This window comes from Cyclopterus lumpus, chromosome 8 (genome assembly GCF_009769545.1).
Source record: "Cyclopterus lumpus isolate fCycLum1 chromosome 8, fCycLum1.pri, whole genome shotgun sequence".
NCBI classification, from domain to species: Eukaryota; Metazoa; Chordata; class Actinopteri; order Perciformes; family Cyclopteridae; genus Cyclopterus; species Cyclopterus lumpus.
Window position 1 is genome coordinate 21,787,781 of NC_046973.1, and position 26,640 is coordinate 21,814,420.

The following is a 26,640-nucleotide window of genomic DNA, read 5'->3' on the forward strand; positions in this document are numbered from 1 at the left end:
CAATAAACATAATGAAAAGAGTTTTATTATCAAATAACAAATTGTGATTACTTGAACTTTATATACAATACAAAAGAAGAGCTTTCTTTTTCATGTCACCATTCATGCTTCAATAGTTCCCTCTTTGATAATAGCCATGGCCAGATTCCTGGCCAGGGCGAGTCTCAGTAGCTCCACTTTGGTCTGCTCGATGTCTTCATCCTGTAATCACAAATGAAAAGTGGAGGATTGTCGTATTGCAGCTGTAGAGGAAATGCACTTTACAGCACCCGAGTCGGTGGCCCAGTCCCAATGTCCCCCCAAGCCCCAATGTCCCCCCAAGCCCTGAAACCTCACTTGGTAAACGGTTGATTGTGAGAGGCTGTAAGGGCTTGAAATGGTGTAACTGGGACAGAACGTTGCTGCAACATATCACGTGACCACGACTACATAAAAAAAAAAGTGTGAAATTGTGGGTATTTATTTCATTTGTCAAAACAGCTTCAATAACATTCTATATTATATATATATATATATATATATATATATATATATATATATATATTCTGCTTGCATTCCTCTGATTTCATGTGTTTGTATGTTGCATCTTTAATCCTTAATGTTGTTGTGTAAATGTAATTTATCAGGCTGAACACCCATGTGCTGTCATCTTTGTTTACCTTTTTTTTTTTTTCATTAGATGCAAAGTCTGCATCTAATGCTCACTTACGAAAAGGGTCCAAAATGTCTGCCAGGGAGCCCTCAAACACTCCATAACGTGACAGTGGGACAGCCCTAAACCCTCACGGAGTTAACGAGCGCACGCCTCAAAGTCCGTGAGGGTGGAGATTGGGATGCGGCCAGAGTATTAAAGCTCAGCAATGCATCATGGGTGAATTGTTCTCTAGGTTACCTTGAAGTGGAAAACTTCAAAAACGTGTCTGGTTTCACTTACCTTCATTTTAACTGAAGTACCAAATTTACATCAACCAAATATGAAACACTTTTATCAACACTTTGACGAAGTGGAAGAAAGTTGCATCAGCAGCAACTCAAAGCTAGTTTCTTGTACAAACAATGATCAGCACCACAGCAGGATTCAGACGGCGTACCTGCGTGGGCTTGTCTGTGCCGGGAGCCGAGTGGTTCAGTGAGGAGGTGAGCTCCTCTAAACAGAACATCAGCTCATGGGTTTGGTCTGCTGAGAAGATCACCTGAACATTCGACAAACAACGCCACATTTGAGGTCAAAACAGTCCCGACTGCTAACTACATTTGACAAAAGATTGAAAAATCAAACTATGATCCACTCCAAGACATTTATGTTAGGTTAAATGCTTAATGAGGATAAGACCCGTTTCTTATCCATGTTGTCATGTGCACGGTGACCGACCTCTTTCTGCTCCAGCAGCGGCAGCGCGTCTGTCAGCAGAGTCATCCAGAAGCTCCGAGGGGCGATCTTGGCCGTCATGAGGGAGAGGAGCAGCTTGGCCGCCTCGCTGAAGCGCTTCTCTCCGTACAGCTTGTGGAACTCACGATACTTTCCTAGGAATGAAAACAGCATCGTTTTTAGGTCAATGCTACCGAGCGTATGCTGTCACACAGTAAAGTTACCTTTCATCGGCATGAATTGTTCACACGCAGTGTTTAAGATATCACTCATACTCAGAGACTTTGTGTGCCACTGTATGGTTTATCAGTGAGATAAAGCTTTGCAGTGAAAACTATAAACCTGCTATACGAGGCTGTATGGAGGAGCTTCAGCAAGGTTTGTCATGAAAGCTGTATCATTTCTAATTAATTAATTAAAAGTTACAAAGTTTGAAAGAAGTCATAATCTATCCAAAAAGCCATTACATGAAATGTACTCTACTTGTATCTTTAGGTTTCTAGAAGTGGTATATTCTTCCAGTATATCACAGAGTCACATGCTGTTACATTAAGCAGGACATAGCTTTATGTCTCTGTGTCTGATGCTCATGTGACTGCTGAAGAGAGTCTATAAGGGAAGCTGTCCACTTGTGGGTCACAAGGTGAGCAGTACAACAACATGATGTGTTGTGTTCCTTGTTCATACCAAGGAAAGTGAGCCTGTCACTGAGCAGCATTGCTGGACCCAAGTTGTCTATCAGGTCCAAATCAGAGAAGGTCCCTCTGGTGCAGTAATCCTGTAGAAACCTGACACACACGCACACACACACACACACACACACACACACATTTAAAACCACTTGGAAAGAAAACAACCTCGAGTGGTTTCACAAGGTGACCAGCAAGCTGCAATTTAGACCTCAAATCACAAACCACATGTAATTATTCACTCTATGTAAAATGCCTCCCTAGAATACATAGATCTGACCAACATAAAGTAAGCAAGAAGCATTACGTTGTCTTTAAGTGTGATCAAATATCCTCTCACAAGATCCACCTTAACTTTAACTTTGAGGCAGATAGAAGAGCGAAAACCATTAAAACATGGCTGCTCTTCAGAGTCCATGGTGGGAACAGTGTTGACGAGAAGATACAGCCAAACCTTTTTTTAAAAGGTTCCATCTTGAGAATACGTGTGTTGTTAAGGGAACTAACCTCTCTGAAATGAGTGTGGCAAAGGCAGCATCTTTGGCCCTGATGCTCCAGGAGAGAGCAGAGCCCAGTCTGTTGTTCCTCAGGGCTCGCATAGCCATGATTTTACAGATACTCCGCACTGGATGAGGACGAGAGATTAAAGGTTTAACTCCCTATCGCATTGGGATAAACACACAACTATATTCATGTCTGTTTGTGTAAGACAGGCAGGTACTATGAAAGAAGGGCTACCTTGCTCTGACATTTGCCTCTGCTCACAGATCCTGAGCACCTTGAGGGCTTTGCGCTCCGTGTCTAAAGGAATATGCTCAATCTGCAGCCCCAGGTAGACGCGGCCAAACTCTGGGCAGTTGTCAAAGTAGTCCACGGCCAACTGCCACAGGCTGAACACAGACACACACACACACATGAAAATCTCCTCTACGGTGATGCAGCTGTAGAGGCAAATTCCATGATGCCACTGTCTCGTGATTCAACTGTGCTGATACTTTCTAGGGCAGAGACTTAATCTGAGTAATTTACAGACCAATAGAGTCATGGTAAAAACATATAAGAAGAAATAAATCAGCATTTGTACATCCAGATGCCAGGTATATAAAAACTGAACCAGTACTAATACTTTGTGTATATCAAAACCTTTACATGAACAGTAATAAATACACTCGATACTTTCTATACCATGAGGATAATTAGCATTCTTAAATAACCGTACCTGTGATGAGTGAAGAGACCAGAAGCATATTCTAACAGGAGAAACTCCCTCAAGTTGGAGCCAAAGCTGAACACACACACACCAGAATGACATGCTAGATGTTAGATGAATAAAGTGTGCAATCTTGTTATCTCCAGATTAAAAGTGAATGCAGAGTCCTTACTGTAGATTGTGAGACTGAAGGAGCTTGCAATGATCCAACAGATCTGTCAAATGGGCCACAAACCACCAGTTGTTGAGAGCAATGCTGAAGAGACGTGTGGTGGAAAAATTAGAAAAGAGTTCAAGTTTAAACACAAATGTGGCTTGTACTTATATATATTCATAGATGGATGTAATTATGCATGTTACCTGCATTCCTTGATGACCTGATGGATGTCAAACTCAAAGGCAGCCAGTAAGATGTTGTCGAGGGGCTCTGGGACGCTCCTCGCGTCTAAAAACATCGTCATACATGACTGCAACACACACACCACACACACACAGACACAGACACAGACACAGACACAGACACACACACACACACACACACACACACACACACACAAACACACAGACACACACAGTAAACAACTGGCATGCAGTAGCAGTGAATATGAATGCAGAGTGGTGGTGCAGCAGTACCTGTGCATAGTAATGTAACTCAGTGGGTTTGACTGTGGGGTGGCTGAAGAGCAGCCTAGTGACCAGGAAGTGGTACCAGGTGCTCAGTAGCTCCTTGTGCTCCAGCAGCGTGTCTTCATCCCCCACTATGATCTAGAATTACATGAAAAAACACCGAAGGGAAAAGGTGTTGGATTAATATGACAAATGTAAGATTTGATCTCTTAAACAGGACTCATTGCTTATACTATAGATGTCATTTTGCAGTAGATCAACAGCAGCAAGGGGCTACTGGGGGCTCTGACCTTGCAGATGATCTCCAGGTGTTGATTGCTGGCAAACGAGTTGTCCTGCAGGCAGCGGTTCACCTCGCCATGCCAATGTCTCCACTTCACATCAAACTCTGTCAGCGTCTGGGTGCCACCCGGCTAATGATTATCATAGAGTATAAAAAGAAGAAAGATAAACGTTATTGGTTGATTCATGAGCTGCAATTCAGTTTTAGAACATAAACCGTATGTACGATAACTGTGAAGCAAGGGAGGGAACCGGTATCTCAGGAACAAGATTTGAACTGTCTCTTTTTATCCACTAAATGAGCAAAATATAGGTTTAAAGGATTAAATGTCAGTAGCAGCACATTTTTTGGTCAAAGCACTGCTTATTTACACTCACTATTGGTGTAGATACCTTCATAAAAACGGCTATCGAATTCAAAGTACTGTACGGCACAAGACACTATGCTTATTAAATATCTAATAGAAATTTATGGAATTAGGAATTTAAAAAGTTTGCTAAACATTTATGAATGTTTGAAATAATGGAATATAGAACAACAGCACTCCAATCAATTATAGTTTTGTGAAGCTTATTGTGATCAACTCCTACAGAAAAGCTGGTTTGACTCTTTGATCTTTTATGCTGTACATTTAGTTGTAATTCTGCTGATTTGTATTTGTGCATTTTGGTGTTTATTGTGCATATTCAGAAGCCAGCATTCATATGTGTGATTTCTGCACTAAGTGTGTTTTAAAATTCAACTCACAGATAAGATTGAAGCATTGTGTGACATTTCTGGCAAACAAGAATATACAATGACATGCAGACTAAAACTACTCTGTGGGATAAACTATTGAAGGATGATCTTACATTGTAGAATGGCATCTTGCTGAGCAAAGTGTCCATCAGCTTGTACATTTTCCTGGCAGCAGGGTGCAGGGTGGCCTGCTTCACTAGCATCTGTCTGGCTTCTTCCAACCTGCCCTGCAGGACATAACTCACCACCTGCACAGCAGATACAAAACATGAAATAACTGCGACCCCCTCTCAAAACCAGGGCTAGGTGTGCATGTGTGTGTGTGTGTGTGTGTGTGTGCGCGCGCACTGCACCTACCACATCCCAGTAGTCGTGGTGCTCAGCAGGGCTCTCACTTTGCAGCACTTCTGCGGCCTTCTCGTCCACATCAGCCTTGTGTAACCTTACCCAGTCGAGGAGGTGGAGCAACAGGGAACCCGCTGAGGACAGAGACACTGTTGGTTTGGGTGCTTATATAATCCCAAAGTCAAGCTATAAAATGTATTCCAAAAATACAAAGAGAGATTAAAAACAAGCACAAAGTCAAACTCTAACCAGGAGCAGCATCAATGAACAGCACTTCACACAGATTCCAGATCAGTTCTATGGCCAACAGAATGGACACCTGTAACACCAAAACAGAGGCTGAGGTTAGGACCGCATCAATGGAAACAAAATCGTAGTAAAAAATAGACATTCATTCCTCTGCATTAGCACCGTATCTTTATTTGGCCAATTACTTACCGTAGCTAATGACTCCATATGAATTTTTTATTTTTATCACAAATTATACAAAATAATTAGGTGATACTAGTGTTGCAATACCATTCAACTAAATGTAATATGCATTCTTGAATTAGTGCCTAGCTCTACTCAAAAAAGAAATACACAGATTGCATTATGGCTATGTCTCATATAAGGATGTAATGTCTCAGTACCTGATTTCCATATTGCGTGGCTACTTCTGCATCTTTTGTAGAAACTGCAGAAAAGAAAGAAATGTGAATTTGATTATTTCAGAATATTCACAATGAAGACTAAAATATAAAAATAATATTTAAAAAGTCTTACCTGCAACTTGCTGAAGCTCCTCCATACAGGCTCGTATCACAGATCTGTAGTTTTTACTGATGCTGACAAATCTAAGGATAGAAAGATAGATACAACTCATCATTTCTGCAGGTGCTTCATCTGCCTTTCATAAGAAAGGTTTATGTGAGAAGCAATACAGTGACATGCACAGAAACAGAGCCATCGCCTTACTGGGGTTTTTTGTTCTTGCTTGGGAGATCCTCTCTAATCGTCTGAAGGCCAACAAAGATGTGATGTGACTCATTGAAGAGTTTGCGTAAATTGGGCGAATATATATCCTCATCTTTCCTGACTTCATGGATGAAGGAGCAGCCTGATCCTTGAGCAACTGACAATAAAGGACAGACAGTAATAACAGAGCAACATTAGAGTTGAGTGAGAGGGCAAGAGAGTGTGAAAACATAGAGAGGGGCTTGCACCAACATCTACACGTACCTGATGCTTTGTAGAGGGTCTCATACACAAGGATATCACCTGGACCCCATGCAAATCCCAAATGCTTCCCATCACTTGCTGCAGGAATATTCTGCATTTAAAGAAAGACATTATAATTTCACTGAAATTATCCAATTAAAAACAGGTGACGGAAAGTTTCTAATTAAATATAGACTCATACGTGTTCTGATTTGTTCTTTAACAAGAAAATCTTCTCATGATTGGAACTTCATTGGAAATTGAATAAAGACATAAAAGGCATTAATAAAATAGGATAGGTTGTGTCTAGGGCACTTTTTTTAAATTCAAGATTCTAGCAGTCAAGCCAAATTTCCAACGTTGTATTAACTTAAGCTCTGCCCATAGTTGAAATCAACTATCATTGTATGCAATATGTTCTTACTGCTTTACATTTAAGACAAGTATTTCTGTTATTAACCTTGCACGTGTCTGACACACGTCATGGGACTTTCTCGGTTTGTACCATAATTCAATTTAGCTAGCTTGATTAGACATTCAGTTAGCTTGTTAGCAATGCTATTCAGTGGAGAAAAGAGGGAAACTTAAGCTACAGCGGTGACTTACTGTGACTGCCGGCTCCACGTCTACCTCCTCCATCATAGAGCAAAGTTATTGATACGATATAATATGAATGACTAACTATTCCGCTGTAAAGACTCAAGCACATGAACTACAGGTCCAGCGCTGCTTACGCGCCTCACTCATTCATTCGAAGGCCCTCCCCGCGCAGCAGTGATGACGTCACGAAAAGGCTGGCTATTCTCCTGCCTGTACAGTGTTTGTTGTTGTTGTCATTTGGCTTTGTATGGCTCATTATGGGCTTTTGTGCCCACCACAGTCTGTAGATAAGACATACATGACTAGAAAAAAAACATTACATTAGCAACAATTAATACATCTTAAACTCTGGGAAACTGGGTTCACATCCAAAAGGAAAGCAATTAATGAATTGTCAAAATATGTTCTGTTATCCACGCACAAACATACACATATTTCCACTAGATTAAGAATCAGTGTTTGGTTTCAATTTATATACAAATACACACATTCTTCTTCTAAAAAAAAAAAAAGAAAAAATGTTGAAAAAATGTCATAAAGAAGCACGTCTTCATCATCAGAGAGGAAAACAAGATGGCCGCTGGGATTTATAGATTTAAAAGACAAATGTAATAATAATAAGTGCAGTAAGTGGAATGTACAGTATAGTGATGATGACCAAACACTGATGAGAGTTTAGTAGTGTGAGGAGGTTTATGTTTAGGGATAACTGAACCTTTACAATCCTGACAACAAAAGCAAAACAACATAGCTGTGCGCGTGCATGTGGTGCTGGGTTCCCCTGTAACGCGCATTGGGACTCTCCCGCCCATGCCCAGACTGCGCTTTCATCCTCGTGATTACCTGTAGCCATTCAGAGCCCGGCACTGTGGACGCGCACTGGCGCGTGGACGCGCACGCTGGGTTCGAATAGTTTAAACGGGAACGTGTACGTGCGCGCACCCGTATTCTTTGTGTGGCAGCGTAGAGAAGCGCCAAAAGAGTGACCATGGCAGATGAAAAACCAAAGGTGAGTATCTTCACATTGTATTCAAATACTCGTTAATGTCACCAGACCTGTCATGGAGGCATAAGGACTCAGACTAACCAATTCCACTGGTCCTGGTTCACATTGAGAAAGTTCAGAGCTACATTTCAACTCCTATCTATACCTACTTTGATAGACCGGAAGGTTTGTGAACGCGCATTCACGGGCGCGCAGAGCTTTTTCTGATCACAGCCAACCGGCGCGTGCCATCCTCACTGGCTCAATGTGCGCGAGGAAAGAGAGAAAGAGAGTGAATGGCTCATGGTGTTAATAGCTTTGTTGTGCTTCTATTTAATTATACTGCACTACATCTCAGAGGGAAATATTGTACTTTTGTACACATTAATTACAAATCAACTAATACATTATGATGATACTATTATGGATTTGGTTTCAGCAGTAAATTAACTACAATGAGCTCCATCTTTACCAGCTGCAACGTTAAAGTAAACACAATATAATGCATCAATGATGCTTACCATCAGAAGTGGATCTATCCTCGGTCCATTGCTGTTGACATTATACCTCAATAACATAGCTCTTCCTAATCAATACTTTAATGTCCATATGCCGCTCCCGCCCAGGCCCTGCCATGGCTACTTTCTAACTATCACTAGTTTTAGATGCAGACAAAACAAGTAGATTCTCCACCAGTGTCACTGACGTCACTGCCAATTAATACTTGATATGGCACATTGTTCTTGGTGAGTCTTTGACTTGACAGCAGGCTTTTTATTCAAGATTCATGGTCAACATTTGACTAAAATGCGATGTACCATAGTATTACTAAAGTTAAAATCTAAGTTTACTCAAATACATTTTATGGAAATGTGTAAACCAATTGTTACCGAGGGAATTGATTATTTAATTACATTGATGCAAAAATATTGTATATTTATTTATTTACGCTACGTTGTCAGCAACGGCTCATAAGTCAACAGCTCTAGAAATATCTGTCCGGGTAGAAAGTCAAACCGGATCTCAAAGCTCTATTGTCTTTCAGTATAATCATACTGCCTTACTTACCTTAATGACATGTTGCACCAGTTATCTGTTGCTCTTCATTTAACCACTTCACTGTCGAGGTTTCATCTTTTATTACCAATCCATCACTCATCTTAAACATGTTTGTGACAAAGATGATCTGAGATTGCAGCTCTGGGGGAAAGGAATATATTAATAGAAACATCCAGTTCTTTAAATCTGTGAAGCTGTAACCCTGAAATAAACAGTGTTTGGAGATGAGCAAATCTGCATATTCTTCCAAATTGGTTCACTGCATGGGTGTGTTAACAGTTTGTTTTCTCCCCTCTGACATTATCAACCAGGAATCAGTCAAGACAGAAAGCAACGAACACATAAACCTGAAGGTAGCAGGTCAGGATGGATCTATAGTGCAGTTCAAGATCAAAAGACATACGGCGCTCATCAAACTCATGAAGGCCTACTGCGATAGACAGGTGGGTGTGGCTCAATATCTGCACACAACAACCACAGCTGATTGATTGTGACCACTCAGGATGATGTCATAGGTGTATTTCCTAAACCAGTGGGGACAAATCATTGTATTGATAGATAGTTAATTCATTATTTGACCAGCACCTCCACTATTACTCACTATACTCACACCCACTGCATGAAATGCATTCACTCGATTTAATCTTTGGAATATGTGGGTAAATGACACCCAAAGACCGTCTTGTAGGTTCTTGACAAAACTCCTGATGTCTCTTAATTTATAATATTATTGTATTTACAATACTGGGAACCTATAGCCGGCACATCTAAGTGTTTTTGCGTTTTTAAAGCTTTTCCTGCTATGACATGTCAACATGTTTGCCAGGCTTATCGGAGCAGAATGTGTTTGGCAAACTGTAGCAGAGAGCTTGTCGTTGTTTTTCCTACTGTGTAGACGGTGTGGAGCGAGGCTTAGAAGAGCTACGTTGCTAAGTTATGCTGCATTGACATCATATGGAAATCATTATTGTAAGTGCTTGATGGTTTAAAGCAACCTCTTTGAAGTCTGCACACGTTTAATCTGATTTGAAGACACAAAAGGCCGGCGTTCTAAATGGTGCAATGTTAACCTTAAGCAAACCAGTACTTTTGTCTGGGCAATTTACAAGTGTGTTTTTATTTGACACAAACATTTTTAGTTGACTACAGACTTTTAGGTCAGAGTCAGGATGTCGGAGAAATCAAGGCTTTGTCCAACAGACACGTCACATCCAAGCCATCGAAAGACAGCAGTCTGCTGAAAGGTCAAACTTAAATAAAAGCCTAAAGAGTTATTCATCACGGTCATTTCTCTCTCAAAGAGGTACTGTTCATAGTTGCTAGTTCTGCTCTATAACATGCAGTCAGGGCTACAGAGTCGGGGAAAATCTTCCCTCAATATCTGAACACGGCTCCCCCCCAGCTGGCAGAAAAGAGACATGTTTGTCATGCAGCTCATTTTTAAAACTACAATGAGAAGCAGATGTTTTTCGTTATTCCTTTTATTTGGGTTTTACTGCAAGAGCGAGTATAGCAATATGTTGCTATTGCCTTCAAACTTCAGCACTTAATACAAAGCAATACATGCTTTAACATGTTATAAATATAATATCTAGAGATTTCCATGACAAGCTTGGCTTGTGCTGAATGCAAGTAACTATAAATATAAACAATTTGGCTTATGTAATTCATAGTGTTACAGCTTTAGAAATCAAACTACAAACTACTCAGGGAGGAGAGCGGGTTGTCCTTCACTCACAAGGTTCCTCCTGTTTACTTGTATGCATTCACCTCACAGGGAAATCTGTTTTGGTGGTGAATTCGTCATGAAGTTCATTATTGTTGGATTAACTTTACCCGACATACGTAAAAAAACGTTTTGAGAAAGTGCTTTGGACAATCTTTGTAAAATGTTTATCAAATAGAGGTCACAGCGGCCGACATGAGAATCCGTGCAGAAGCTGCATGCTGGCCCTCTAACGATGTTGTCCTTGTAAACATATAGTTTCTTTTCATGAACCATCCTTAATTCCCTTTGTTAGGCTGTGAAATGTTCAAAGAGTTGGTCAAAGTCACCTGATTGACACTGTTTGTTTTACAATGTATACAAAGGATGGGAATAATGAGTCTTTAATTCACAACCACCGTTTTATGCGTTTGTCTCTCCAGGGACTTGCAATGCGGCAAATCCGGTTCAGGTTTGATGGACAGCCAATAAACGAGACGGACACACCATCACAGGTGAGTGTGAAGCTTTAAGACCATTTGTCTATACCCAAAACAGACATAAAATACACACACAAAGGGCAGGAGTTTTTAGTGGGCTGAAACAAGCTGTATGCACTTCTTTCCACATGTGTCACTTATCAAGAAAGATATGCATATTTCAGACATTCTTTGAAATGCCTTTTCACAGGGAAGCTCAAACTGGTGCTGTGGCTTTTTGATATTCCCTTTTTACCCTCAACAATGTTAAATACGCTATGGAAATTAAGTACAACTTGCGTGCAACTTGCATGTTTTGGCCTTTTATTGCAATGCTGTGCAAGCCTTAATATTTAATTTTACCCATTCAAACAACAAATTTAAGTTGATGCTCATAACATGCGACTGCAACATCTTGACACATGAGCACGTCCCCCTCTTTACAAAAATCTCCTCTCACTTAACAGTTGTTGCATAATAAAACCAATTTATCTTGGAAAATAAATACACACGATGCAGACCAACTGCGTATGAAATGTAGCAAAGAGATTGCGCAGAACTTCAGGCTTATCGAAGTCATGTGGCACATGTTTATATACCTTTTTATTTTTCTTAACAGTTGGAAATGGAAGATGAAGATACAATTGACGTGTTTCAGCAACAGACTGGAGGCCTCATTTAATCAACCTTGTGCGTCTCCATTTTCCTCCACACAATCAACCTTCCCGGCGTAAACAAAACAGTGGCCGCTCCTTCGCAACTTGTTCTTTCGTCTCAACCGAATTCCATGCAGAGCAAGTTGTAATTTCTCTGCACTGCACACAACTGCTGTGCAGTATTTTCATTCTTGCCCTTATGACTGTTCTGTTTATGTACATAAACCACACCCAGGTTGTGTTTGTTCATGCTGTATTGTGGTAGAAGGTAAGGACTTCTCCTTGAAGGGCGGCAGACCGATAGGACTGGTGATGGAGGGAGAATTAATACAACAGACTTTACTGAACAAATGTTGTTGGGCTAGGCTTGATAAGTGTCCAGAATATCTGTTCTTAAACTGTATTTTAGCCCTTAGGAAACAGTATACCCCGTTTGGGAATGGGGCTGCATCTTCATTTGCTATCTTCAGAAAACACATTTGATTTTATACATTTTTATATATTAGTGGACGTGTAAAAAATTGTTTGACTCAGCCATGCATCATATATTGGGAAGCCTGACGTGATGTCTCGGTAAAGGAGAGACACCCCAGGCAAAAACATTGTTTTAATCCACTGATCAATTTTTAAATGTTGGGCTATTTTGCATTCATAACGTGTTTTATCTCAGAAACAAAGTGGAAACAAAACATCCCAAAAACACATGTAGGTCTTTATTTGTTTTCACTTTGTTTATGTGTGATTTCTCCTAAATACACCAACAGTTAGCAATAGTTAATGTCTCATTTGTATATTTTAAAATTAAAAGTCCAAATTATGTTTGCTCTATTCACCTGTAATGTCTTTAAATTGTATGGATTTTTTAAAGGCAGTTTTCTTTAAATTTAGTTTTTTCTCATACAGTGAGCCAGAAATCTCTTCTTCAGTAGCACTTGCATACACCAAAGTTACCACTTTCATTCCTATCTGTATTCTGAAAGTTTTAAGAGGGGTTTGTTCATAGATAATTCATAGCCTGATTTATAGAACATTTTATTCCTAAAAACATGGTAAAAATGAGTGCTTTCTTATGGCTGTTGACAGTATTTTCTGATTCATAAAGTGATGCAAAGACATATAAAACCTCTTTGTAAAAACCTTTGACTCTAACATGAAATGAAAAGAATGAAAGAATAAATTTGAACCTTGCTGTCCAATGTTCAGATTTCTGTTCTTGAAATGTATGCAAATTAGCACATATTTATAAAGATAATGCATCATTTGGATATTTAAAAACTTGTAATACAAAAATGATTGCCTTTATATGAATAATCAACAAGGGAAGTTTTATAATGATAGAGATTAGTTAAACATTTGTACTTTGTTTCCCCTTAAATAAAGTGTCATCTGTATTGTCTGTATGAAGATGCTTGTTAAAATAAAGCTATTGTCTTTTTGAAACGTTCACTTGTGGTTGTTGGACCCTCTTCTGGGTAGAAACATATACAAAATACCAAATGCATTTATCAAACTGACGGCCTGTCCACATAACACAAGAGAGTTGACCCAACAAAGGTCAAAGTTCTCTCTTTTTCTTTACCATTACATTGAAGGTTGAATATGTTTGCAGATCGTCATGATCAATGCAAATAGATTATTAAATAACAAACTGGACTGATCACCGACATGAAAACGAAACCTGCCACCAACAAAAGAGGCGATCGCTGAGATTCTGTCCAATGAGAGAGCAGTTCTGTGATGTTCTAACCAATCAGAGCGGGTCGCGCGCTGGTGGGCGTGCTCCGCAGCACCAGGGTCTGGTTATGCTCTTCAGTGTCGGGTGGAGTCTACAGCCCGTCGCAGCTCTGCGGGGAAGGAGGAGCTTTTATTAGTTTCTCAGCGACTATTTGTATCCGCCAAGGCTTCGAAATACTCCATAAAGATGACGACGACGACCAACTTTAAAGGAATGGAGCCCGGTTCTAAAAGCAGTTCCAGGTAAAAACGGAGAAGAAGAAAGAGCTGGAAGCCCTTTTCTCGGAGGAACAAAAGAAGTGTGATGCGGACAAGCCTCTCGGCTAGCAAACGCCTCTTTTATGCGGCAGACAGCTTCCCAACGACCGGCTGGTCGGCTGGATTTAGCAAAACTGTCCCATAGTCGTGCTAATTAAGTTAATCTTATTGGGTGGCTGAAGCACGGCGAACCAACCCAAGTTAGTTGGGCTAGCTAGTCATGTTAGTCCGACTGGGAGACTAACGGTACCAGACATGCGGGTTGAGGAGAAGGGAGACGTGGTCAGAGCGACCATTGCTAACGTTAACCCGGCTGCTGTATCCGTGGTACAGAACTTTGTTTGTCTGGTCCCAGCTCCTCCTGCGGGGGTTCTACATGTGCGGTTCTTCGGAGTTGCTAGCTGATAATCGACCTACATCTACGAACTGGGCTTTGTCTCGATAGGAAGTAACACGTTAAAGCTCAGAGGGAGAGTCCGCATATGTGATTGATTGCAGGACGAGCCTCATGTCTGCATATGTCATTATCACCCATATGGCGCATTGTTGGTTGGGGCGAATGGAAGTTTGGAGAAACTTAAAGAACAAATCTCCATCTGTAGTTTCAATAGGCATGTCTGCGCTATCTGACGAGTAATATCTGTTAAATGTTGGTATTACTTGGGGTGGCCCACCTTAAGAGGGCCACGCATCCTCCACGCAGCCATGGCTTTCCAGTAAGTGATGCGGCTCGTCTGCATGCATTCCGGCCCCTTTGCAGTCAAAAACAATGCAGAGAAAATGCCTTCTTAGTTTACGTCTGTCTCAAAAATGGGTCACGATTTTAGGGCGTATAATCCTGGTTTTGAGGAGCAGTGTTGCGATCAGCCTTTGCTTAGTGAGCATGTCATTAATCGTTTTGAAGTCGCATGCTGTTTTCGGAGGATGTGGGGCCTTGGGTGGGGGCTTTGCTCTAGCTAAGCCTGACAATCTTTCCTTAGCTCTTTGCTTCTGCTCATTAAAGACCTTTTTAACAGCTGCTGTTCATTTCGGATGCTACCCGACCAAAGGGATCCGTACAGCAGCTACTTGAGCAGAATTAAGCTCAAATCTTAGTAGGCCATCAAAAGCCTCCCACCCTTCCTTATCAGACATGCCATCTTCGGCTTTTTAGCTCGGCGATATCTGCCCCATCTCCACCGGCCTGAAGCTGCCCACCAGCTTCGGAACATTAACGCTATTTCATTGGTATTATTTGCAGTTTCATTCTAGGGTGGGGTCTGCTGCCAGGCAGCTCAAAGCTTCCCCCATCGCAATCCGCGTGGAAAAGCATGAGCTCATCCTCGCTGGCCAGGAGACGAAGTCTGCTTTAGGCATTAGTGTGAGGAGCACGAGCGTGTGTCTATACAATAATTGATTATTTAAATTCACGCCAATGCAGTTGCCTTCTTTGTAGTTGTGTTTTTTGGACTCCATCTGGCCCTTGGACAGCTGCTCGGTGTGTCAGCTGGTGGCTTCAGGGACTCGGACGAGAAGAGTGCTGGAAAAACAGGGAGGGGTCAACAGGGGCTCTGCAAACACACCCGTTTGTGTTGTTCACCCCAACTGTCCTTCAACACAGCAAGGAAAAGCACTTTACCAACTCATGACCTGTTCCTTTTGTTCAGCTAGTGGTAGGAATGTCGGTGATAGTGCACTTTGTTTACCATGCATTGGTCTGCATGCAGCATTTCTATATTGTTCTAGAACGGTCCATTTATTAGGTGACCTTTATTAGCTGTGCACTTCAGACTGTTCACCTCTATTGTGTAACGTTGGCCCAGCAGGGGCATAAAGTTTGATTTACTCATTAAATAATTCAATTACATTGCAACCAGGAACAGACACAAGCCCTCGTATGTCACTGCAAAGGAATCTGCGCTGAGGAGAGGCAGCAGCTAGCCAGCTATGCTCTTTGATTATATGTGACTGGAGTCAGCTGCAGGGCAGAGATTGTCTGACAGCCGGGGCTTAGAGAGCGGAGTACTTGCTGGTAGCCTGTGTGTTTTTTGTGTCTGTGCTATGTTTATAAAAGAGTTATTGATTATTTTATTTTTTTTGCACTGCAGCTGATGAGCGGCATGTGACATGAAGGCCTTGTTTTTTAGATTGGCCTAAATAGTGGGGGATGGTAGCGTGATGTCAATCAAATGATATTTTGATCTATTATTTGTTGTTTCTTAGGGTACTACGACCGCCCGGTGGGACTTCCAGCATCTCCTTCGGTGCAGATGACGACTCATCTCCCCGCAAGGACAAGATGGCCTCCAACATCTTTGCAGAGCCTGAAGACCTCCATGCTCATCGGAGGAACAATCCACCCAGTAATTCAAGCTAACATCCCTTTAACCCCCTCTTGATTCATTTTCTAAGCGACTTACAAAGGACTGAAACAATAGGGTTTATATTTCCAAGATAACATGAACAGTTGTTTGAGTTTGGTAACAGGGAGCAAGAAGCAACATGGACTTAATTCTTCTAAGTTGAGCATGGAAAAGATACAAACTAGAGTGTTAAGTATTTCTCCATTTAGGTTGTCAGAAAGAACATCCCACAAGTGAAATAACCGAAAAGGCCTGGAGTACTGGGATAAGGGTAATTTGAAGCTAGACGTTGTTGGATGGGGTTGAGGATCAGCCCTCAACGGAAAGAAATGGGTCAGTTAAAAAAAAAGTGTCAATTGGTGAAATGTGTGGCCCTTTTATAGACACACGGGAAGTTTTACTTTGGCTACACGAGGCAGACAAATGCAGCAGTAGGCGATACAACACCTGTGAGTGGCAATTTAACTGACAAATAAAGTGTCAAGGTCACTGCAAACATACAGCCACCGAGGCCTGGATGAAGAATTAATGTAGTCTGACATTATTGTGCCACTATGTGGATGATTATCGTGGTAAAGCTTCAGCCAAGCATAATTCATTCTCATCTTAAGTATGTATTATCTCTATTGCTTGTCATTTAAGGATGGGCATTTGCACCCAGCTACAGTCGCTCTGCATATAGAGGAAGATTCACTCTCCACAGAAGTAGGACTCCATTTCTGCTCGAGGCCGTGAAGTTATTCACAAGCCAGTGATCACATGTCTTCACACTGGTCATTCTGCGGTAAACATGATATATCATGTTTTCTGGCTATGTGATAATGAAGAATTTACCCTAAAATCCTTAGTTCAGCCTCTGACAGCAGGATTTTAGCATGGACAGCAGGTGTGGAAAGTACAATCCCTTTCCTGCTTGTATTGTCTCTCTTGGGTCAAGTTCAGGGGAGCCTTCTCATAGTTTTTCCACTTTAACGGATACAACTGTATGAGGATAATGGTTTCTGCCTGAATGAACACGATGAATTACTATAACAGGTTTTATATGCATTGTGCAATCTGTCTGGCCTTTCTGTGAGGCCCTATCGATGAACAGGCTATCCTGAGCAGATCCTTTTTATGAATACTGGGATATAAATAAATATATTAAATGGCAGACTTTGCCTCAGATAATTTCCTCTTTTCTTTGCATAATCGGTAGACCTCACGTTGAATCCATCCACCTGCTATTTCACCAATCAAGCTCTTGATTTTCACCATATCTTCTAAAATAATTGGCCTCCCCCACTCCCACGGAGTGCCCTCAATGACACCGCCACGACTCGCAGAGCACTAACCATAGAACACAACCTCTGCTTCCTCCACCCGTGCTTCACCCGTCTCCCCTCTAGCAGCAGATACTTGCTTTGGGAGGAGTGTTGTGCCTGCAGCCATTAAATGCCTTAAACAGCCTGGGCACACTAAGAGACTTGTGTTGATGTTCTTGTTTGTTTATATTCAGTGCTTTTGCACGAACTTTGAAAGCACAGTTCCTCTTTAGGGGACAATAAAGAATGAATCTGTATCACAGAATACTTGTTATAGAGATTATTCCTTCTTTAAAAAGTATTGCAATGAAAAACTGTTCACACGAAGATCTGTGACTTGAGTGACAAGGGCATTACTTTTTATTTTATTTGACCTTTTGCTTAATCAGATAAGTCAATAGAGAACCAGTTCTCATTTACGATGACAACCTGGCCAAAAACATCTCAAACAATCTCATACAAGAATTACAACATTATAATTTGTACAATATATAAAAAACACACCGGGTTCCTGATGATGCAGTGATTGTTTAAGTTATTCAAGGGTCCTCTTGCAATAATTGGATCAATAACATGTCATAAGTGTTGGGGTGATGACGGAAACCTTTGAAACTATCTCAAAATCAGAGTAAATTTATCGAAAGGTATCCACCACTAGGAGGAAGGGAGAACGTGTTTTGGGGGATTTGGCAGAACAAAATTGAATGGAGGTGTTTTTTGTTGTTTTTAATCTCCTGATCAGAGTTATGATTGCGTTGTGTCGGTTCAACTGTAGGAATGTGCTGATATTATGTTTATGCTGATATATAAGCATATTGTTAGCTGGAGCCTTTTGGCAGGATTTGAGGGTTTTCAGATACCAGAGCTCTGTCAGGAGGATCACTCTGTAATCAGAGCTGAGACCAGCAGCAGCATAGTTGCTGTTCCTGCCTTCGAGCTTGTTTGTCCAATGAAGTTAGTGTCGCCATGCATCTATATCTCTGACCCAGGATATCTATAAGGTTAAGGGGAAGGATATGTGTTGTAGTGATGACATAATGCGTCACTGTCCAATGAATGTGGTTCAATCGTCTTCCATTTGCTGTCCAGAGAAGTGATCAGAGCCAGTAATGAAGGAGGTCTTGTTCAGTGATTGAGGCTCTCAACAGTGCTGATTCAGTTCACTCCATTAACAACAATGGCCACTCCCACGCTTCTTCAGCAGCCGTTGTTCCCCTCATGACAAAGACGGTCTGTCCCCTCCCTGGCCCTCTGGGCTAGAGCTGGGCTATTACCTTATGTGGCTTTAGTTCCCCACAGCGGGCCAAACACTGGGTTTTAATGCTCTTTCTGATAAAGGAGAATACAGGCGCGACAGGGTTATGCGAGTTTTGGCAGTCATGTCGTCTGCCTGGAAGTGTTCCACTGTTTCTGGGTCTGTTGCAGACGCCCAATCGGCTTTGGGGATGTTTTCTGTTGGTTCTCAGTGATTTTATCTCGTGTTTTTTCAGTCAAATTCCCTCCATAAAGCTGATGTTTTCTCACAAATCTGACAAGATGAATCTTTTGGTGTGCATGGCTGCTTCGTGGGTTAGAAACATCGTGGTCCGGGCTGGCTTTGTAGCTAATTGGATTATATGGTCCACATGGCATGACTCTGCTGCTTTGAAGCCCGAGTCATGTTTTGTCATTTGTCTTCCGTATTGCCTGTCTAGCTTCAAAATAATCTATCAGCCATGGAGGGAGGGAGGGAGGGAGGGTCAATAAAATAGGCTTTTAACTTGTATTTTGTGTTTTCCCCATGACGTGTTTTTTTGGGGCGAGTTTAAAAAGAAAATCCAAATCGCGGCTCTAAGAGGTTGTTTTATGCTGTACGGATTGTAAAGCCCTTTGAGGCATATGTGTGATATTCCACAATACAAATATAATTGACTTGACTATTACACGCCGATCAGGCTCCGTCTGTCTCTTACCTTCTCCGTCTGTCTCTTACCTTCTCCGTCTGTCTCTTACCTTCTCCGTCTGTCTCTTACCTTCTCCGTCTGTCTCTTACCTTCTCCGTCTGTCTCTTACCTTCCCAGCTGGCGAAGCCGCAGGAACCCTGTGTGGGGAACCCTCAGCCCCACTGAGGCGATGCCAGCAGCCTCTTCTCTTCCCCAAGAACCCCGAGCCGGAACTGATCACCATCCACAACTCCGGGGCCGCATTGGTCTGGAACCAGAAACGAGAGGTACCGCTCACTTAGTCTGACCGGCACTGTTTCCAAAATGGAGCCACAGCCTAGTTTGGGGCTGAAAATCAGTTATAGATTACATTTAATTCTAAACAGTTCAGTGGAAAATTCATTGAGGGATGGATGACTTAATCCATCTATTTGAAGCTGACCCAGGATGTTGTTTGATCGATGTTCTCTGACACTGACATTTGTAATCCCTGTGGAGGGTTATTTTATCATCTGGGAATGTGCTCGTCTTCACTTACTGACTGGTAGAAATCTATAATTGAGCAATTTAAATGAGGCATAAAGAGACAGTTAAACAGGATGTTTATTACTGGTGGTGTATCGGACATATGAACTGTGGATGAATTACACCGTTTAACCATCTTGATGGTTTACACGGACTTCAGGCGTGTTGAAATGATATTCAGCCTTGTATACCAGCTGTTTCATAACAAGACGACAAAAACAATCTGTATCTTCCAATATGGCTCATTGACTATCTGTGGACAAAAAAACATATTCGGGGCATCTTTAAAAGTTACATTTGCGCCCTAATTCCTGCTGATCCGATCCATGACTGAAAACCGTGAGTTTTCTGATCTGCTTAGTCTATCAGTCTCGAGATATAATCCACTACCTCTCACAGCACTGTCTCATGGAAGTAAAATCATTCAGATGACACAAAACATTTGTGTCACTTTGGTTCAGTGAGGATATCTGATATCTTTGTATTTTGTTTTCTTTGTAGGTTGAAAATGGCCAAGAACGAGCAAATACTGGTAAGTATCCTGAACCCTTGAGTTGTGTATAAAGAGGCCTGCATGACTTGGACCATTCAGTGAATAGCTCCATGGTACTATGATGGATCAGGTAATTCACTGCCTCTAAATATCTGGGGCCCCATGTGCTGCTGGCATCCATTACTTTTCTTCTTAAAGAGACAGTTCACATGTTCTCCTTTTCTAAGTCAACATCATGTGATCTCTTTGATGTGGTGCCTCCCTGTCATCATGGCTGAAGTAGTCAAGCAGCTGTTCTTTGATGGCAGGCTTCTCTTCGTATGAAAAGCTTTTTATTAACCTCCAGGTGCTTGTTTGTAAGCGTGGCTGCTGTTCAGGTAATGGGGGGTTTCACCACATCTCTAAGGGTTTAGAATTATAAGCTCACTTATTTGCCCGGTTTTTGAATGTGATCAGAATGTGTGCGTGCGCTTTGAAGTATATATTACAATAGAAATATTAAGGACTTCACTCGGTTTATCAAAGAAGTGAAGCTGTGAAAAACAAGTGTAAATCGTAAATCTGGCCTGGAGAGTTCAAATATGTGAGAGTCTGGATCCACATTGAACCGGCAGCCTGTGTAGTCCTGAAATCTGTGGGACCAGTCTTCTAAAACATTTAATGCAGTTGTCACAGCAACCGCACCACTCGCTCCGATGTCAAGCCGAGAATATTTGACTGTCCATTATGCTTAAAAGACAATGTTCAAATCAATGTTGCCCTTATTTGTGACATTTAAGTTGTTAAATCCTCTTGACTGTGCAAATCCGACAGACATTCAGGCACTAATGGCCAACGAGAGCCCGATGCTTCAGCACATGACTTCATTACAGACCGGGCTAACCTCACTTCAGTACTCTTGCAGTGGCTACATATTCAGTCAAAATGTTGTTAAGACCAGAGGCTGACTTGTTGGCATTTGTAATGACACATTAAAGTGGATTAAAACCCCAAAATAGATGATGGTACATTTCAAATAAAAATGCATGGTAATTTGCAATTGCTACGATTCACAGCCAAAAGCTGCTTAACTGGGATAAAGCCAGCTGGGGAGACAGCAACAGCAAGATTAATGCATTTGCTGTAGTTGAACTTCTATCAATTTTCTAACTAATATCTTGGTAGATAAGTTTGTTCCCACAAATAAGGCTGCAACTAAAGCGAGCTTAGAGGAGCAGTAACTATTGACTAGTTGAATTCATAATCATGTGATCATTGATGCTTCTTTAAAATCGCATATTTACATGCGTTAAATGGTCGATTGATTATATTATTACAATAATTATTGTATTTTATTGTTGCATAAATTGTATTTTTTGTTGATGGTGTGTTTTCCCATCATGTTTCTAATAGTTTCAAAGGCAGTGTGCTGTTTATAGGTCTCATCTATGATTGCTGTCTAAATGGAGGCGTTACATCCTCTGAAACCTGTAATGATGACTTCTCTCTCTCTGCCTTTGTTGGGCAGAGCTATTGAGGACGTTACATTTCTTCTGCTGTAGTTGGTTTGTTTGACCAGATGAACATTGTCATGTCTCTGCTTTGCACCTGCAGAGAGTCCTGACAATGGGGAGGCGGAGCAAGAGGAGCAAGAGCAGCCGAAGGAGACGACACAGCCCTCTGCCCCGTCGGGAGATGCCAACGCGGCCACGGGCGGCCGGAGAAACCCCCCTGGTGGCAAGTCCAGCCTCATCCTGGGCTGAGACCGCTTGTTTTTGTTTGTTTTCATTGGAACGCTTTTTTTATTTTTTAAAAGATAAATACCCCCACCACTCTCTTCCTCCTCGTCCACCTGTCACCTTCTTCCCTACTTCACATGCACTCACCGCCGTCACGTCCATGGACCCCTGTGTCCTCTTCCTCCACCCTCAAACCTTTTGTTTTGATCCTTTTTTCTATTAAAATAAGAAAACTGTTGACAAAAGCACTTTATGTATCTCTCTCTCTCTCCCTCTTCCATTTCCGGCCATCCTGTAGTGCATCGCGCCTGCTGGGAAAGGCATGACGTTTAGCTTGTCCTTCACTCGTCCCTGTTGTAAATGCTAAAGGAAAAAATAATAAAAAAAGATTTGATGCGTGGATTTCTAAATACAATAAAGATTGATATGAATTTCCTGTGCTTTATTTCTTTATATTCTTTCAATACTATTGCAGCCGTGCAATAGTATTGAAAGAATTTGATTTTGCTAATGTGATTATTACAGTTTAGTAGGCATCTGTTAAATAGTGTCGATCAAGGTCTTTTTTTAAGTTAAGAGTTCAACCCATCAAGCTGAATAATATTTAGTACAGTTGGATGAAGACTGAAAACTGCGGTGTGGAGAGCAGAGACTTCTGGAGATCTGCCCAAAGAGGAACTGTCTTTTCATGACATCACACGCTGGATGTTTGGCTCGGTGCATTTTGTTGAAGTCTGATTCAAAAGGTGGAGTAATTCAAACAAGATGTAATGTTACTTAAACAACCTTCAACAAAGATGGCTTTATTTGGAAATGCTTATCGTAGTCTTGAGTTTATTTGGATGCAGAACACAAATGATTCTTTTGTTTTCCTATCAAATATTTGGAGAGCATAGTTAAATGTTATCGTGAGAATACATCTTGGAGTTATTCCTTGAATCAAAAGCTACACAAATAGTGGTGAATCATGACAATTAGATTTTCTTTTTGACCAAAAGGTTGTTTTGGGTACTTCCTATACAATTAATGAAAATTATCGCTTCTGGAGAAGACTTTAATAAAAGGCACATTTATTTGGTGCGTTAATGCACTTCAACAGCTGTTGCAGAATGCCCCTCCATATTTATCTTGGCACTAATAATAGCATGGAAGCTATCCTTCTAAACTGACAAAGGGCGATTATCATAGAAAGCCAACCCCAGGAAGTAACTCTGGATCATATATATTCAATGTCCTTGAACTAGTGAACTACATCCAGCTGAGACGATGAGACGTCACACCCCATACATAAAGATCACTTCTGATAAGAGCCTCCAATTTGATCTCAACTATGCGACGTTGGTCTGAATGCCCGGAGTGACTCTTTGTAAGCCTCTTGCTGTGAAGCTGGAGGATGTTTTAGCAGCCACACACTAGAAATAACGGGATGACAGGTAGTCTGACCGGTCTCGCTGAACCAGAGCATCCAAGTCCTCATCCTGTGCTCACCGTGGGCTTTCTCTCCCCCTCCTGTGCTTCACTGACGAACCCTGAGCAGCATAGTGCTGCGGCACGGCGGTGCTCATCTGCTGTGAAAGGCATGCAGAGGTCATTTAAGATCAAGAAAAGAACTTCCTGCCCTGGAGACACGCCAGGACGTTGGGAGGGCAGTGAATGGAGGCTTGTTTCAGTTAAGTGCTGCACCCACAAGGGAAAGTGCTGTGCCTTTTAATACACCTTCAGACCGATGTCTTAAGACCAATGTTTAGTGGACTTTCTCTGCAGCTTGCTCTTTTGTCTGAGTCAACAGCTAATCAGTAAAACCACATTAGAAACAGACTATTTGGACTATCCCCCTCGATCATCCTACTAATCTTTCTAGAGAGACGGGAGATTAACATGTTCCTCCCCCGCGGCCATATGCCAAGTCATTTAACCGATGTCTGATTAATGTTAAGCACCGGTGCTCATTTGCAACGTCCGTGTATTGACCGGGCCGTGATTCCACGTGCACTCCAGATGAGGCCCTGTGTGTTCCCAGGAGATCTCTGGAGAGGAGATGAGAGTGTGGAAATGAGGTGAGTCATCTCTGAGTGACATTGCAAGCAATTAGGCAATCAATAATCCGATGCAGGCACTGACTCAGCAATTGAGGAGAAAGGATCATTGCGGGAGGAAATACATATGAATGTGTTGCGCAGTATCCTAACAGCACGCGGAGGACAGCATTGCTTCTTTACTATCAATCCGCAACCAAACTAAATGATATTGTTGCATGAAGAAATCATCTGTCCTCACTGTGTCCACAAACAGACCCTCTGATTGTCTCGCAGTCTCAACATTATAATGCTTTCCACCCACCAGGAAGCTCTGGTTGGCAAATGGACAGGGCCGTTTCCATAGCGACAAGGGGAGCGTAGAAGCCCTCCTTGTAACCGGATGAGACTGGAGCAGGGAGGAGCAGGGGGATGGACAGAGACCTCTTGAATCTGTCCCAGAGGGGTGCACAAAGAGCAGCGTTGTTGGGGGTAGTTTTTTAAAAATGTATCTTCAAAGACGGCGAAAGCCTTTTATTGATGTGATTGATGTTGTGTTTACCAACATCATCATCATGTGACAACTTAATGGAGGCGGTTGAGGTCATTTCTGCTTCAAACTGGACTGGTCAGCATCTTATGTGTGGCGATTTTAACTGCAAGATTGCGTTGCTTGCTCGTAAAAGGTCAACTTAGTCCTCCAGTCCTTATTTTCTTTGTTCCTTCATTCTTATTTATTTTGTAATTAAGCTTGAACAGGACAATTGTTAATGTAAAGTGTTAATGCTGCAAGCCCCAACACAAAAATCCATTCATCTCCATTATGTTGGGGTGGATGCAGAAATAAATAAAATAAATGAGCATGGGGATGGACAGAAAATAGTTACCTTTTTTTATTCTGATATTGTTTGCCTCCGTTTACTGGTGCCAATGTTACCGTCAAACTGTATTTTCTCTAAGTGGTTCACACCTCTGCCACTAGAGGGCAATGCAAACACTGTAAAACAAAGGCCTCCCACCTCTGCACAACACTGAACTCAAAGCTTTGGACTACTTTCAGTGTGGAACATTGTGAAGTGCTAATGTGTAAACCCTAACCTTTCAGGAAGATCTAATGAGGAACAGTCTAATGCTCAGCTTCCCTTGAAGTATGAGTTATGTGACCTCTGAGGAAAAGATATTTTTGATATTTTTGAGACGGATAGTTCTTTTTTTTCAAGGCGATAAACTATTTCATGCTATGCGTGTATATTATCATTGTAGTTCAGATTAGAGCTGCAAATCTCATTTTGCATAAGTAGTTATTTTATTCTCACACACAAGTTTCACATGTTGTAGCTCAAGAAACCTGAGGCGTATGCAAACAGAGTTATTACGCTTCCTTTTAAAGCTTTTCCATCTCTGGGATCACAATTGCCATTACTTTTGCCTCTCGTCTGTGTAGAATCATATCGACACTTTTATTCAACTGTTTCATGTCATACGTGGTGCTGCTGTGTTCTGAGCCAGTGAGGTGGTTTCTCCTTTGTATGAAACATGCCATTCGCTGGCATCATTGTTATCTGTCTATGAACTACTTGGAATATACTCGTCTTTAAAACATAAAGTATATTGTAAAGTCGTGTTCATCAACACAAAGCCTGTTTAAAGAGTTTAACTATTGGGACAGCTAACTTAATGAGAATTAAAAGCTCTTCTTTTAACCGTAGAACTGGATCTTATCCACTCTGACTGTCATCAGACGTGGTTGATCTTCCTCTGCTAGCATAGTGCAGTGACAATACCGTGTGTTTTAGAGGGTTGTCAACAGTCAAATGTGAATCTACACTTCCGGTACGAGCAGTACATTGTTTTTTGTTAAAGAATCAGCCAATCCCACAATACACTGTATCTATGCTGTCTGATTACACCTCTAACCCACATCTCACACCTTGATGTAGATCATGTGTTGGTGGGTGGGCGACAACACGTACACATTTCCTACTGAAGAGTTAGAGCTCAAGTGAACCGCTGTGCGACAGTCACTCAGCATGTCGGCCGTCTATTTAAAGCTCATAACCGTCCTTTGTGTCTCCTGCACAGGTAAGACTGATGACATGTATGACAAGAATGAAACACGTGTGTGCAGCTCTTTCAAGTGTAACGTGAGATGAAAGAGAATAACTGTGCAGGCTTTGTGTGTCTATCAATGTAGGGAGCAGTGGTGTGGTGTGGAGAGATTTCGGAGGAGACGTCACCATCCAGTGCAGAAGTTCTGAAACGGACCAACAATCCCTGATTCTGACGATGGGTCTCTGTGAGGAGTTAGCCCTGTTCAAAGACGGCCGCTCAAACAAAAGTAACATTGGCAAAAAATTCAGTGGCAGACTTGAGTTCAATGGAGA

General features: G+C 41.6%; 4 protein-coding genes across 5 annotated transcripts in view; 3 read left to right on the forward strand and 1 right to left on the reverse strand.

Moving 5' to 3' along the window:
• Nucleotides 1-9: 9 nt before the first annotated feature.
• nup85 (nucleoporin 85) lies at nt 10-7,350 on the reverse strand. Its single transcript, XM_034540103.1, has 19 exons — nt 7,068-7,350; nt 6,483-6,573; nt 6,219-6,375; nt 6,027-6,097; nt 5,894-5,937; nt 5,511-5,580; nt 5,274-5,395; nt 5,030-5,164; nt 4,186-4,308; nt 3,902-4,033; nt 3,629-3,735; nt 3,441-3,524; nt 3,278-3,343; nt 2,797-2,948; nt 2,566-2,683; nt 2,057-2,157; nt 1,373-1,524; nt 1,092-1,193; nt 10-201 (listed from the first exon to the last, which is right to left on the reverse strand). The coding sequence occupies exons 1-19, from the start codon at nt 7,101-7,103 to the stop codon at nt 103-105; spliced, it is 1,962 nt and encodes a 653-aa protein (XP_034395994.1). The 5' UTR covers nt 7,104-7,350; the 3' UTR covers nt 10-102.
• A 587-nt stretch (nt 7,351-7,937) lies between these two features.
• LOC117735469 (small ubiquitin-related modifier 2-like) lies at nt 7,938-13,385 on the forward strand. The gene is made up of 4 exons (XM_034540107.1): nt 7,938-8,070; nt 9,417-9,548; nt 11,254-11,325; nt 11,909-13,385. Exons 1-4 carry the CDS (start codon nt 8,050-8,052, stop codon nt 11,969-11,971), a joined length of 288 nt encoding a protein of 95 aa, XP_034395998.1. The 5' UTR covers nt 7,938-8,049; the 3' UTR covers nt 11,972-13,385.
• A 377-nt stretch (nt 13,386-13,762) lies between these two features.
• On the forward strand, nt 13,763-22,474 carry LOC117735371 (jupiter microtubule associated homolog 1-like). Its single transcript, XM_034539938.1, has 5 exons — nt 13,763-13,922; nt 16,140-16,279; nt 19,644-19,792; nt 20,532-20,562; nt 22,117-22,474. Exons 1-5 carry the CDS (start codon nt 13,867-13,869, stop codon nt 22,263-22,265), a joined length of 525 nt encoding a protein of 174 aa, XP_034395829.1. The 5' UTR covers nt 13,763-13,866; the 3' UTR covers nt 22,266-22,474.
• A 3,702-nt stretch (nt 22,475-26,176) lies between these two features.
• The window catches only part of si:ch211-188c18.1 (T-cell antigen CD7), a 2,827-nt gene continuing 2,363 nt past the window's right edge, over nt 26,177-26,640 (forward strand). For both annotated transcript variants that reach the window (XM_034539339.1, XM_034539340.1), the window contains exons 1-2: nt 26,177-26,338; nt 26,451-26,640. The exon at nt 26,451-26,640 is cut by the window's right edge and continues 143 nt beyond it. In XM_034539339.1, the coding sequence (XP_034395230.1) occupies nt 26,287-26,338; nt 26,451-26,640 (242 nt within the window). In that variant the 5' untranslated portion in view covers nt 26,177-26,286. The remainder of the gene's footprint in view (nt 26,339-26,450) is intronic.

Bases quoted from the DNA above. Each gene is read 5' to 3' on its own strand.
- nup85 (XM_034540103.1), bottom strand. From the start codon at position 7,103: ATGATGGAGGAGGTAGACGTGGAGCCGGCAGTCACA. The intron at 3,736-3,901 runs GTACTGCTGCAC...TGTGTGTTGCAG, and splicing joins AGTTACATTACTATGCACAG to TCATGTATGACGATGTTTTT. The intron at 1,525-2,056 runs GTATGAACAAGG...TTTCATTCCTAG, and splicing joins TGACAGGCTCACTTTCCTTG to GAAAGTATCGTGAGTTCCAC.
- LOC117735469 (XM_034540107.1), top strand. From the start codon at position 8,050: ATGGCAGATGAAAAACCAAAG. The intron at 8,071-9,416 runs GTGAGTATCTTC...ATTATCAACCAG, and splicing joins TGGCAGATGAAAAACCAAAG to GAATCAGTCAAGACAGAAAG. The intron at 11,326-11,908 runs GTGAGTGTGAAG...TTTTCTTAACAG, and splicing joins AGACGGACACACCATCACAG to TTGGAAATGGAAGATGAAGA.
- LOC117735371 (XM_034539938.1), top strand. From the start codon at position 13,867: ATGACGACGACGACCAACTTTAAAGGAATGGAGCCCGGTTCTAAAAGC. The intron at 13,923-16,139 runs GTAAAAACGGAG...GTTGTTTCTTAG, and splicing joins GGTTCTAAAAGCAGTTCCAG to GGTACTACGACCGCCCGGTG. The intron at 19,793-20,531 runs GTACCGCTCACT...TTTTCTTTGTAG, and splicing joins TCTGGAACCAGAAACGAGAG to GTTGAAAATGGCCAAGAACG.